The sequence below is a fragment of the Penaeus vannamei genome, chromosome 7 (genome assembly GCF_042767895.1).
Source record: "Penaeus vannamei isolate JL-2024 chromosome 7, ASM4276789v1, whole genome shotgun sequence".
Classification (NCBI taxonomy): domain Eukaryota; kingdom Metazoa; phylum Arthropoda; class Malacostraca; order Decapoda; family Penaeidae; genus Penaeus; species Penaeus vannamei.
The window spans coordinates 45,049,914-45,062,413 of record NC_091555.1 but is presented as its reverse complement, the minus strand read 5'-3'; the positions used below and the strand labels follow the sequence as shown (position 1 = coordinate 45,062,413).

The 12,500-nt window shown below is 45.3% G+C and overlaps 1 protein-coding gene across 2 annotated transcripts in view; it reads left to right on the top strand.

The window, feature by feature from the left end:
* twz (BTB/POZ domain-containing protein twz) overlaps positions 1-12,500 on the top strand; it is a 144,064-nt gene that overhangs the window by 20,429 nt on the left and 111,135 nt on the right. For both annotated transcript variants that reach the window (XM_070123815.1, XM_070123814.1), the window contains exon 2: positions 9,310-9,362. In XM_070123815.1, coding sequence (XP_069979916.1) covers positions 9,325-9,362 — 38 coding nt within the window. In that variant the 5' untranslated portion in view covers positions 9,310-9,324. The remainder of the gene's footprint in view (positions 1-9,309; positions 9,363-12,500) is intronic.

The following is a 12,500-nucleotide window of genomic DNA, read 5'->3' as shown; positions in this document are numbered from 1 at the left end:
CCCCTCCCCTTCCTCAGCCCCCTCCCCCCCTCCCCCCCTTCCCCATGCCTCCACATCCTTTCCCCGACGCCCCCTTCATCCCCCCCGGTCCCTCTACTCCTCCCCTACCCCATCCTCAGCCCCATTCCCCCCTCCCCCACCCCTTTCTCAGCCCCCTTCCCCCTCCCCCATGCCTCCACACCCTTTCCCCGACGCCCCCCCCCCATCGCCCCGGTCTCTCTACCCCTCCCTCCGCTTCCGAGCGAAGTGACGTCCAGCGGAGCTCCAACGCATTCTGCTTTTTATCATTGCTTTCAGTGAGTATATCATAATCTCTTTGTATCAGAAAGTTACAGTTGCGATTCCGATTAAACCACCTGGAGTCAGGGATTAGGCATTGTGCACTGGAGACCCATGTTCACAATCCCAATCAGGACGAAGGCGGTGGAGCTCTTTCATGGCCTCGCAATAACCGTAGGGGCGAGGTTGCTTTGTCCGGTGCACGTAATTATAGCCCGCTTGTGCTCCGCCGCAAGCATAAAATGTGGTGACTGATGGCGGACTCTTCTCGCCCCGGGGTCATAGGTCACCGGGCAGGCTTCGTGACTTGACTCTCGCTTCGCTCTTTGACACCGTATATCATGGGCGGGATTCCTGGGCACTATACTTCATGCCACTATACATCGTGCTGCTCCATAACAGCGTGACGTCCTGTTTTTGCACTGTGTATAAAAATACGGTGCATAATTTCCATTTTTTTTGACGTGATCAGTGACTACGTGAAGACAGCATCACCTTGCTTACTCTCGCCATGTCGTCAAAAATTACCCATGTGGTTAACTTTTGAAACGCAGTACAGTTCACCACTAACAACAATATCGCTGAAACACAACTTTTCCTACATCCCTAGGACATTGTGCAATTTCACTGCCTTGAATATAGCAGTCCTGCATACGAACAGATGGGCGTTTTAGCAGTCCTCTTTTCGTCTCGACCCAATGCCTCCTCCCAGTGCCTTACCATAGCAGTCCTAAAAGAGGACCCAATTCCTCTCTTTATTCTGATGCTGCATCATAGCGCTCCGATTTCTACAAGGCTTTTCCGCAGCGCTGGAGCCGTGACCTTTTCCAGCCTCATCGGCAGAGCTAGCGAGGTAATTTCTCGTAATCCCAACATCCGGAAGCGGATATTATCATTCATATGATGTCTCTGTTCCCTCCGCGATCTCCTCTCTCGCTGGATGCTGCGCAGCGATGGTCAGAGCTAATCGCAAGACAAAGACGGGGATTCATCCAGCTGCGTCGCCTGCAGCTCGCGTCTTACCTGTGGGGATAGATTAGGAACTTACCTGCGAAAAGGATTATTACCCCGGCAAGATATCCTACACGAGAGATTATCCGTGGGACGAAGTCGTCGTTGTCGCCGAGGTGTATCAGGCCCGTTTTTCCGAGCGCTGGTTTCGCAATGCTCTCGATAAAACATTGCAAGAGGAATATGCGACTCTTTGAGATGCTTTCTTGGAAGAATGTGTGGAGAAAAATGTGCTGTGTATACACCTGTGCTTTGCTTGCAGGCGTGAGGAATTTATTCAATTAAATTCTGGCGACTCCCTGCACTGAAGTTCAAACCACTCGTTGTCTAGTTTGTGAATATAAGTACATTTCAGGGGCAAGAGTCCTGTACCGTTTCTGAAATTTCAAAAAAAGCATCTTTACCTGATCAACAAGGTTCATATCATCTAGCTGTTCGCGACAGAATTCGAAACATGTTTTCTCTCTCTCTCTCTCTCTCTCTCTCTCTCTCTCTCTCTTTCTCCTCCCCCCTCGTCTCCCCCCCCCCCTCTCTCTCTCTCTCTCTCTCTCTCTCTCTCTCCTCTCTCTCTCTCTCTCTCTCTCTCTCTCTCTCTCTCTCTCTCTCTCTCTCTCTCTCTCTTTCTCCTCCCCCCTCCTCTCCCTCTTCCCCCCCCCTCTCTCTCTCTCTCTCTCTCTCTCTCTCTCTCTCTCTCTCTCTCTCTCTCTCTCTCTCTCTCTCTCTCTCTCTCTCTCTCTCTCTCTCTCTCTCTCTTTTACAATAATTTTCATCCGTATTTATACCCAATATCGCTAAAAAAATGGCGCTCAAAAGGAAACCGTAATCCGAGACACACATTAAGCTGTCCTATTTCCGTCTGGCTTCGCAACCCTTAATGAGATCACCTTCAACCCAGGCTTTTCAAAAAAAAAAAAAAAAAAAATACCGTTCCCCCTCAAGCCATCCAGGGAATCAAAGAAAAAAAAAGAAAAAAAAAAAGAAAAAAAGGACAAGCTATCTGTCACACAAACTCTCTCCACTCTCCCACCTTTCTCTCCCCTCGCCCTCTCCCTCCACACAGAGAACCATAATTACCCGTTGTTTACCAGTGTTTTCCCCCCCTCCTCCCCTCCCTCCCCCCCTCCCCTTTGCCCACCTTCACAAAGTTCCTCCACGGGTGCCTCTTTCCTCCGTCTATTGTTTTGAGTGCTTACAAAGGCTGAGTCGAGGGGGGTGGGGGTGGGGGGGGTGTTGGAGGGGGACGTGGTGGCGAGAGGGGCAGGGGGAGGGGGTGTAGGAGGGGGACGTGGTGGCGAGAGGGGCAGGGGGGGGGTAGGGTAGGGAGACGTAGGTGGTCTGCCAGGATGCTAGAGTAAGGGGAAAGGGAGGAGGAAGGGAGGAAGGGAGGGAGGGTGGAGGAAGGGTGGAGGAAGGGAGGAAGGGAGGAAGGGAGGAGTGGAGGAGGCAAGGGGTAAGGAAGAGAGGAGGAAGGGAGGAAGGGAGGGTGGAGTAAGGGAGTAAGGGGAGGGAGGAGGAAGGGGAGGATGGGAGGGAGGAGGGAAGTTTAGGAGGGAAGAGGAAGGGAGGGAGGAGGAAGAGAGGAAGGGAGGGGAGGAGGAAGGGAGGGAGGAGGAAGGGAGTAAGGAGGAAGGGAGGACGGGAGGAAGGGAGTAAGGGAGGGAGGAAGAGGGGAGTAAGGGAGGGAGGAGGACGGGAGTAAGGGAGGCAGGAGGCAAGGGTTAAGAAAGGGAGGAAGGGAAGAGCAGGGTGGAAGAGGGGCATACACGGAGGGAGGAAAGGAAGGGAAGGGAGGGAGGGAAAGGGAGGGGAAAGGAAGGGAGAGGTATTATCCCTGAAGGTTCCCTCTTCTGGCCTGGCCTTATTCGTGGCTCTCATTAAAGTTGTGAACTTCACCAATTAGTCGATACTTTGGCAACCCGGCCGACCACGCCCACCTTCTCCCCCCCTCGCCGCCCCGTCGCTGGGACACGAAAACATTTTTTGTAAACCATTTGCGGGCCAATGTTTATGGAAGTGCTAGGGGTGGCCGGCTAACATGTGCTGTTCTTTTTAGGGAGGTTTTGCAATGTTTAGGGGTGGCCGGCTAACATGGGCTGCTCTTTTTAGGGAGGTTTTGCAATGTTTAGGGGTGCTCTTTTAAGGGAAGTTTTGCAATGTTTAGGGGTGCTCTTTTTAGGGAAGTTTTGCAATGTTTAAGGGTGGCCGGCTAACATGTGCTGCTCTTTTTAGGGAGGTTTTGCAATGTTTAGGGGTGGCCGGCTAACATGGGCTGCTCTTTTTTAGGGAGGTTTTGCAATGTTTAAGGGTGGCTGGCTCTTTTTAGGGAGGTTTTGCAATGTTTAGGGGTGGCCGGCTAATATGAGCTGCTCTTTTTTAGGGAGGTTTTGCAATGTTTAAGGGTGGCTGGCTCTTTTTAGGGAGGTTTTGCAATGTTTAGGGGTGGCCGGCTAACATGGGCTGCACTTTTTAGGGAGGTTTTGCAATGTTTCGTTGCTTGAAAATGTGTGTTTCCTAAACCAGGCCACTTTGCACTTTGGAAAGGTTGTGAAATATCGAATAGGAATTGGGTGAAATACGAAGAGAAAAGGTAAAAAAGTAATTCACACCATACATCTCGGTTCGCACAATATTTCAACCCGAATTCACCTTAACGACCCCCTCACACGCATCGTGGCTTGGCTTCTTATTACCCCCTATCTCCTCGATCTCTCCCTAGAGTCGATTTTCCCTTACCTATGCATGGCAATTTCGCCTTAAGAAGTGCGAGCCGAGTCGCATCCTTCGTGAGGCCCAAGACGGAGCTGTCCTTTACTCCTTCCCCTTTCTCCTCCTCCTCCTCCTCCTCCTCCCCTTTTCCCCTCCCCATATCCTCTTCCCTTTTCCCCTCCCCATAGCCTCCTCCCCTTTCCCCCTCCCCATATCCTCCTTCTCCTTCTCCTCCCCTTTCCCCCTCCCCATATCCATCTTCTCCTCCTCCTCCCCTTTCCCCCCTCCCCATATCCTCCCTCCTTCTCCTCCTCCCCTTTCCCCCTCCCCATATCCTCCTTCTCCTCCTCCTCCCCTTTCCCCCCTCCCCATATCCTCCTCCATCTCCCTCCTCCCCTTTCCCCCTCCCCATATCCTCATCCTTCTCCTCCTCCCCTTTCCCCTCTCCATATCCTCCCCTTCTCCTCCTCCTCCCCTTTCCCCCTCCCCATATCCTCCTTCTCCTCCTCCTCCCCATATCCTCATCCTTCTCCTCCTCCCCTTTTTTTCCCTCCCCATATCCTCATCCTTCTCCTCCTCCCCTTTTTTCCCTCCCCATATCCTCATCCTTCTCCTCCTCCCCTTTCCCCTTCTCCTTTTCCCTCCCCATATCCTCCTTCTCCTCCTCCTCCCCTTTCCCCTTCTCCTTTTTCCCTCCCCATATCCTCCTTCTCCTCCTCCTCCCTTTTCCCCCCCACCCCATATCCTCCTTCTCCTCCTCCTCCCTTTTCCCCCTCCCCATATCCTCCCCTTCTCCTCCTCATCCTCCCCTTTCCCCTCCCCATATCCTCATCCTTCTCCTCCTCCCCATATCCTCATCCTTCTCCTCCTCCCCTTTCCCCCTCCCCATATCCTCCCCTTCTCCTCCTCCTCCCCATATCCTCTCCTTCTCCTCCCCATATCCTCATCCTTCTCCTCCTCCTCTTTCCCCTTCTCCTCCTCCTCTCCTTTCCCCCTCCCCATATCCTCCTCATCCTTCTCCTCCTCCCCTTTCCCCCTCCCCATATCCTCATCCCCTTTCCCCCTCCCATATCCTCCTCCTCCTCCCCCCTTCTCCTCCCCATATCCTCCTTCTCCTCCTCCTCCTCCCCTTTTTCCCTCCCCGTGTCCTCCTCCCTTTCCCCCCTCCCCATATCCTCATCCTTCTCCTCCTCCCCTTTCCCCCTCCCCATATCCTCGCCTTTCCCCTCCCCATATCCTCCTCCTTCTCCTCCTTCTCCTCCTCCCCTTTCCCCCTCCCCATATCCTCGCCTTTCCCCCTCCCCATATCCTCCTCCTTCTCCTCCTTCTCCTCCTCCCCTTTCCCCTTCTCCTCCCTTCCGCTGCGCGACAGGAAACTCTCGGGATCGGTCGGGCGTCGGGACAAATATTTACACGCGTCGATAACGTCGGATCGGGATCTCGGGGGGGGGTGTGTGTGTGTGTGTGTGTGTGTGTGGTGCTTGGCTGATGTCCGCGCCCTTTCTCTCTGCATCTCGCTTGGCGTCGTTTGGAAAAGAGGAAATTACAACGAAAATAAAATAAAAGAAAAGAAAAAAATAAAAGTAAAGGAGGATATGGTGATAAGAACACAATAACTCCTTCTCCCTCTTCCCACACACACACACACACGTATATACACACATATATGTATGTATGAAATGTTATGAACATTGTTCTCATCGCCTTAAAATGAAAGTTTTCCTTTTTCAAATCTCATTTCCTTCTTAATATTTTTACTACTAGTTTCAGTATTTCCAGTCGTAACTTCCATCGCCTTTGTGATGATATATAAGACCATTTGTCGTATCATTTTGCCCGTATGAACAAAAAGGATTTAACTGCCTATTATACGGTAGACTGCCGGACGCACGACAAGTGAAAATTGATGCTAGCACATTGCTTTAGCTTTTATTGATTGTTTTATCGTCTTTCCTGTTTTCCTTGTTTTGTTTTGTTTATCTTTCTTACTCTCCTCTTCTTATTTACTCTCCCTCTCTCTCTGTCTGTCTCTCGCTTTCTTTCTTTCTTTCTTTCTTTCTTTCTCTCTCTACTCTCTCTCTCTCTCTCTCTCTCTCTCTCTCTCTCTCTCTCTCTCTCTGTCAATGTCTCTCTCTCTCTATCTCTCTCTTCTCTCTCTCTCTCTCTCTCTCTCACTCACACTGTCTTTGCATTTCCCACACCCATTCTTTCTCTATTTCTTTGTCTCTCCCCCTTCTCAATTTCTCTCTTTCTCTGTCTTTGCATCTCCCACGCATACCTCTTCTCTCTCTCTCTCTATTCCTTTGTCCTCCCCCTCTCAATTCCTCTCTCTCTCTCTTGCTCTGCCTTTGCATCTCCCATACTTCCCTCTTCTCTCTCTCTCCCTCTCTCCCTCCCCCGTCTCTCTCTATTTATCTGTCTCTGTCTTTGTCTTTCTCTCTCTCTCCCCCTTTCCCCCTCTCATCCCCCCACCCTCTCTCTCTGTCTCTGTCTCCCCCCTCTCTTTCTCTCTCTCTGTCTCCCCCCTCTCTCTCTTTTTCTTTTTTTTTTCTCTTTTCTTTTTTTCTCTCTCTTTTTCTTTTCTCTCTCTTTCTCTTCCTCCCCCGCCTCACTCTCTCTCTGTCTCTCTCTCTTTTTCTTTACTCTCTCTCCCTCTCTCTTTCTCTTCCCCCCCACCTCTCTCTCTCTCTCCCATTCTCCCCATTTCGAGAATACTTTTCGTTTTTTCCCCCCCCTTCATACCTATATAACGAAGCGATGCAAAGAGGATTATTTACACATCCGACGGATCAACGCAATACTCCGACGTCGAAGCTGACTATTCCGTCTAATTATTCTGATAATGAACAATTTTTTTTCGATAATTGGAAATCGTCATCAGGAAATTTAGACTTGACAGATAGGCGAGTGATCATTATTACAATGATTAGTTTTTCATTCCGCTGGGGGCGACTGCGCTGCACGGAAGAGCCTCATCATTTTCAGGATTTGCTCTGCGTGAGAACGGTGTAGGTGGCGGAGGTGCACGTACATGTGTACATACGCATTTACATGTATACATATATATATATATACATAAGTATATACATACATACATATATGGAGGTGCACGTACATACATGTGTACATACGTATATACATGTATACATATATATATATACATAAGTATATACATACATACATATATGGAGGTGCACGTACATACATGTGTACATACGTATATACATGTATACATATGTACATACATAAGTATATACATACATACATATATGGAGGTGCACGTACATACATGTGTACATACGTATATACATGTATATATACATACATACATAAGTATATACATACAGACATATATGGAGGTGCACGTACATACATGTGTACATACGTATATACATGTATATATACATACATACATAAGTATATACATGCAGACATATATGCATAGATCACTATAAACATATATATATATACATACATACATAAGTATATACATACAGACATATATGCATAGATCACTATAAAATGTATACATACATACATACGCATATACACATACATACATGTGTACATACGTATATACATGTATACATATGTACTTACGTATATACATGTACATACGCATATACATGTATACATATATACATACATAAGTATATACATACATACATGTATACATAGGTAACTATAAACATACATGTATACATACATACGCATATAAATGTATACATATATACATACATACGTATATACATACATACATATATACATAGATAACTATAAACATACATGTATACATATATACGCATATACACATATATACATATACATACGTATTTACATACATTCATACATACATACGAATTTACATACATTCATACATACATACATATACATTCATATATAAATAAATACATGCCCGCGCATATACCACAACATTCACGTTTCAATTTGTTAAGCCCCAATTTAGGACAAACACCTGCACAAAACGTAAATTGCAAGAACTGTCATTGTTTTAGGAATGGATCTCAGAAGAATACATTGTGAAAAAATGTATTTAAGTATTTCTTTATATGCTTCATATCGGGTTTTCTCTTAATCTGAATCACGTTTCTCGTATGTCTGTTTGTTTGTGTTTTTGTAATTGGTTATCTTTTTCTTCATCTTTTTCAGTGTTATTGTCATCATCATTCTTTCTATCATTATTATCAACATTATTATTGTTATTATCAGTAGTAGTGATAGTATCATTATCATTATCATCAACATGACCATCTTGATCATTTCTATCATTTAATCATTATTGTTATCATTATTATCTGTATTATGATGGTTATCATTATCCTTACCGTCATCATCATTGTCAATGTTATCGTAATCATCATTATCCACATCGATATCATTATCATCATTATTTTCTGATTATTATTGTCATCATTATAATTGCAATTCCGATTATTATCTATCTCATGATTATCAGTTCCTAACATTATCGTGATCTGTCCATTTTAAGAATATCTATCTATCTATCTATCTATCTATCTATCTATCTATCTATATATATATATATATATATATATATATATATATATATATATATATATATATATATATATATATATATATATATATATATATATATATGTGTGTGTGTGTAGAGGACGAATTTTTCATCTAACAAATGTTCATATATATATATATATATATATATATATATATATATATATATATATATATATATATATATATATATATATATATATATATATATATATATTCTATTCTCAGTTTTTGTACCATTGTCATATTAGTGTTTTTTTTTTCGTATGCCAATTTTAAAAAAATGTAGGCTTATTTTCACTACATTTACTGATCTGTTAAATCTGTGTGGGTAGCATAACCTAACGGTCTTTAAGGCTCGTGGGAATCAATTCATTCCAATGTTGATTGTGACTATTATTATAACAGTCATATAAACATTTTAACCATTAATATTTTATTCAATAAAGAAACAATGAACAGGTAGGATATCATTCTGTAAATTTTAGCAGTAAACATAATTTAAACAAGGGATATTCTCTAGCTTAACTAATGTCTAAGGTTAACACTATACCCTCCCCTTTACATACTATTTATAAAACAGTAAATGATTTTAATAAACAAAATTGAAAAATAATGAGATGGAATCGAGACCCCCACACCCAGTCTACCAGTATTCTTTCCATGAATTTATATACTTTATATTTACGTATCTGTTTATTTGTATATTTGTTTACATGTAGGTATATTTATTTATTTATTTATTTTTTATTCCAGGGTGTGACCGCCACCATGCAGGTGGAGAAACTCGTCTCGAAGACCTCCAGCAGGTGCGTGTGATTTCCATTTTCTGTGAATCAGAAAGCTCTCCGTTTTCTTTGTCTCTTGACAAAGGAAGGGGGAGCTGTTTGATTCTGGATTCCGTGTATCATATATGTTTTAATTATATATTTCTTTTCGTTGTGAGATTTGGCGTATGTTGCGATGTAGATTATCTTAATCTGCTTTTTAGATTTATTTTTCTGTAAGAGGGTTATTATCAGATTCACTGTGCAAATTAAGTTACTTGATACTGATATATTGTTTTAGATAAAGACAGAGAAAAGGAGAGAAAAAAATCTGTACAAGGGGTTATATATTGCATTCAACTTATCACCTTAATAATAATAATAAAAGAATGGTATATCCAATATTAAAATTGCAATTTTAAGGGTAGGGCTACTATACTTGTAAGACTAAAAGAAAATACACTGTAAAGAGTGGAAGCTATATGTATATATATATATATATATATATATATATATATATATATATATATATATATATATATATATATATATATGTGTGTGTGTGTGTGTGTGTGTGTGTGTGTGTGTGTGTGTGTGTGTGTGTGTGTGTGTGTGTGTGTGTGTGTGTGTGTGTGTGTGTATGTTTTTCCGTTTTTTATGAACCAGTGACTTCATTCATATATAATAGTGTCTAGTGAGTAATACATTACATCACGCGTGTACCTGTTATGTTAATTTGCTAGACTTCTCACAATTTGATTTCTCAAAAAACAAATTAAAACACATGCAATTTCTTAAGAATGTTTGTTGATGGTTGGTGGACTAATTATCAAAATTGCAAACATCTATAATTAGTAAAGAATATCAGACATACATGCCTTTTATCTCAAACATAACTGATATCACGTGACTGGACAATGTCAATATTAAATCCTAATTCTAGAAATACCAAATCATTTGCAAAACTCAACTCATAATGCATATCTTCCAAATTAAATAATCTTACAACTCAAACTCGAAAAAAGCATTTCTGATTACTAATAGCAATGAGATTTAGTGAAATATTATAAGCGGTTCTTCCAGAAAACGAAGATACACGTCCTTTGCGTCACAGCACTAGAATGGATCCACAATTCCTCGATGATTTCGTTCACTCGGCGCCCAAATCTCTCGCGGGCCACAAGAACTAAAGAGAGGAAGCTCTGATGGCGCGAATATTGCTCGTAAATTCAACTCGTGTTTTCTAATTGTGATTTACGCTCCTTCCCCCCTCCCCCTTCCCCCCCTCCCCCCCACCCGATAGCACTTCACCTAAACGTATCCCTGTTCATGCTTCCTCTAATCATTTATTCAATTATGTGAGAATCTCTTAAGGGTCATTTAACTCGCGGCCGCAATGCAATTACGCCCTTATATGGGACTAAGAGCTGGTAACCGACCGGAAATCATCCATCTTCTCTGCGCGCTCAAGACGTCTTGTTAACACGTGCTATAAACATCTCGGAACACAAGCACGGGGTAATTGTTAGCCAGGCCCGTCCCCCCTGCCCCCCTGCCCCCCTCCTCCTCCTCTCATCCTCCTCTCCTACTCTCATCCTCCCACCTCCTATTCACCTCCTTCTCCTTCTTCTTCTTCTTCTTCTTCTTCTTCTTCTTCTTCTTCTTCCTTCTCCTCCCCTTCTTCTTCTTCTTCTTCTCCTCCTCCTCCTCCTCCTTCTTTTCCTCCTCCTCCTTCTTCTTCTTCTCCTCCTACTCTCATCCTCCCACCTCCTATTCCCTTCCCTTCCTCCTCCTTCTTTCTTCTTCTTCTTCCCTTCTTCTTCTTCTCTCTTCTTCTTTTTCTTCTTCTTCTTCTCCTCCTCCTCCTCCTCCTCCTCCTCTCCTCCTTCCCCTCCCCTTCATCCTCCTCCTCCTTCCTCTTCCCCTCCTGCTCTCTCCCTACTTCTCCTCCGTCTTCTTCCCCCTCCTGTCCCCTCCTCCTCTTCATTCTTCCCACTTCTTTCTTCTTCCTTTCTTCTCCTGTCATCCTCCTCCTTCTCTTTCCTTCGCGCTCTGTCTCCTCTCTCCTCTACATCCCCTTCCTCCTCTTCCTCTTCTCATCTTCATCCTCCTTCTTCTTTTCATCCTTCCCTCCCTCCTCCTTTTCTTCCCTCCCTCCCTCTCCTCCTCCCTTTCTTTCCTCCCCTTCTCCCTCCCTCCTCCTTTTCATCTTCTCCTCCTTTCCTTCTCCTCCCTCCCTTTTCTTTCCTTCCCCTCCCTCCCTCCTCCTTTTCTTCCCTCCCTCCCTTCCCTTTCTTCCTCCCCTCCCTCCTCCTTTCTTCCCTTCCCTCCCACCTCCGTTTCTTCCCTTTTCCCTCCTTCACACCTTTCTCCCTCCCTCCCTCCTCCCTTTCTTCCCTCCCTCCCTCCTCCTTTCCTCCCCACCTTCCCTCCTCCCTTTCTTCCCTCCCTCCTCCGTTTCCTCCCCTCCCTCCCCTCCTCCCCCATCACCCCAGCGTCTCCTCCTCCGTCCCAAAGAGCTGACGAAGTAATTGCTGATGAGATATCAGAGTTATTTCGTTAATTGGACGTCGGTTTTTGAGGATCCTTTGGAGACCCGGGAGCCGTCCGGCGCGCGCCCGCCGACCATCTGGCGTCGCGGCGTCCGAGATTGCGGGCGGGGAGTGTTGCCGCCCGTGTCCATGATAAGAGGTCGGTGTTTAAGTCGAGTGGCGCGCGTTAACGGCGCACCGGATGGAGGCGATGTAATAAAGATTCGCGTCGAGACAAGATTGTAAATTAATTCCATCCCGAGCGACCGGGATTCGCAAGCCTGGTGGCGGGTTGCAGGTGCGCGGGGCGGGGTCGCGGCGCGCGCCAAGGAGGCTCTCGGATGACGGTCATTTGGAGTAAATAAAGTTATTTGGCCGCGGGGTCGGCGTCCGCGCACAAATGAGGGTGTTCGCCAACGAGGCAATTAGGGAAGGGCAAAAGAATCGCAGGTCAAGAAGGGTCATCCGCCGGGGGGGAACCTCTGCAATTTGGCTTCTTGAACATGCGGGCGAGACGCGGCCGTCGGAAAGAGCACGTGGGCGTCGTGTTAAGGCTGCCGCCCGTGCCCCTTGACCCAGCCCGCGAAGGAGAGGGATCGAGCCGGCTACAGGAGAGCCGGGCGCCCTCACCCTGGCGACGAGCGACCCG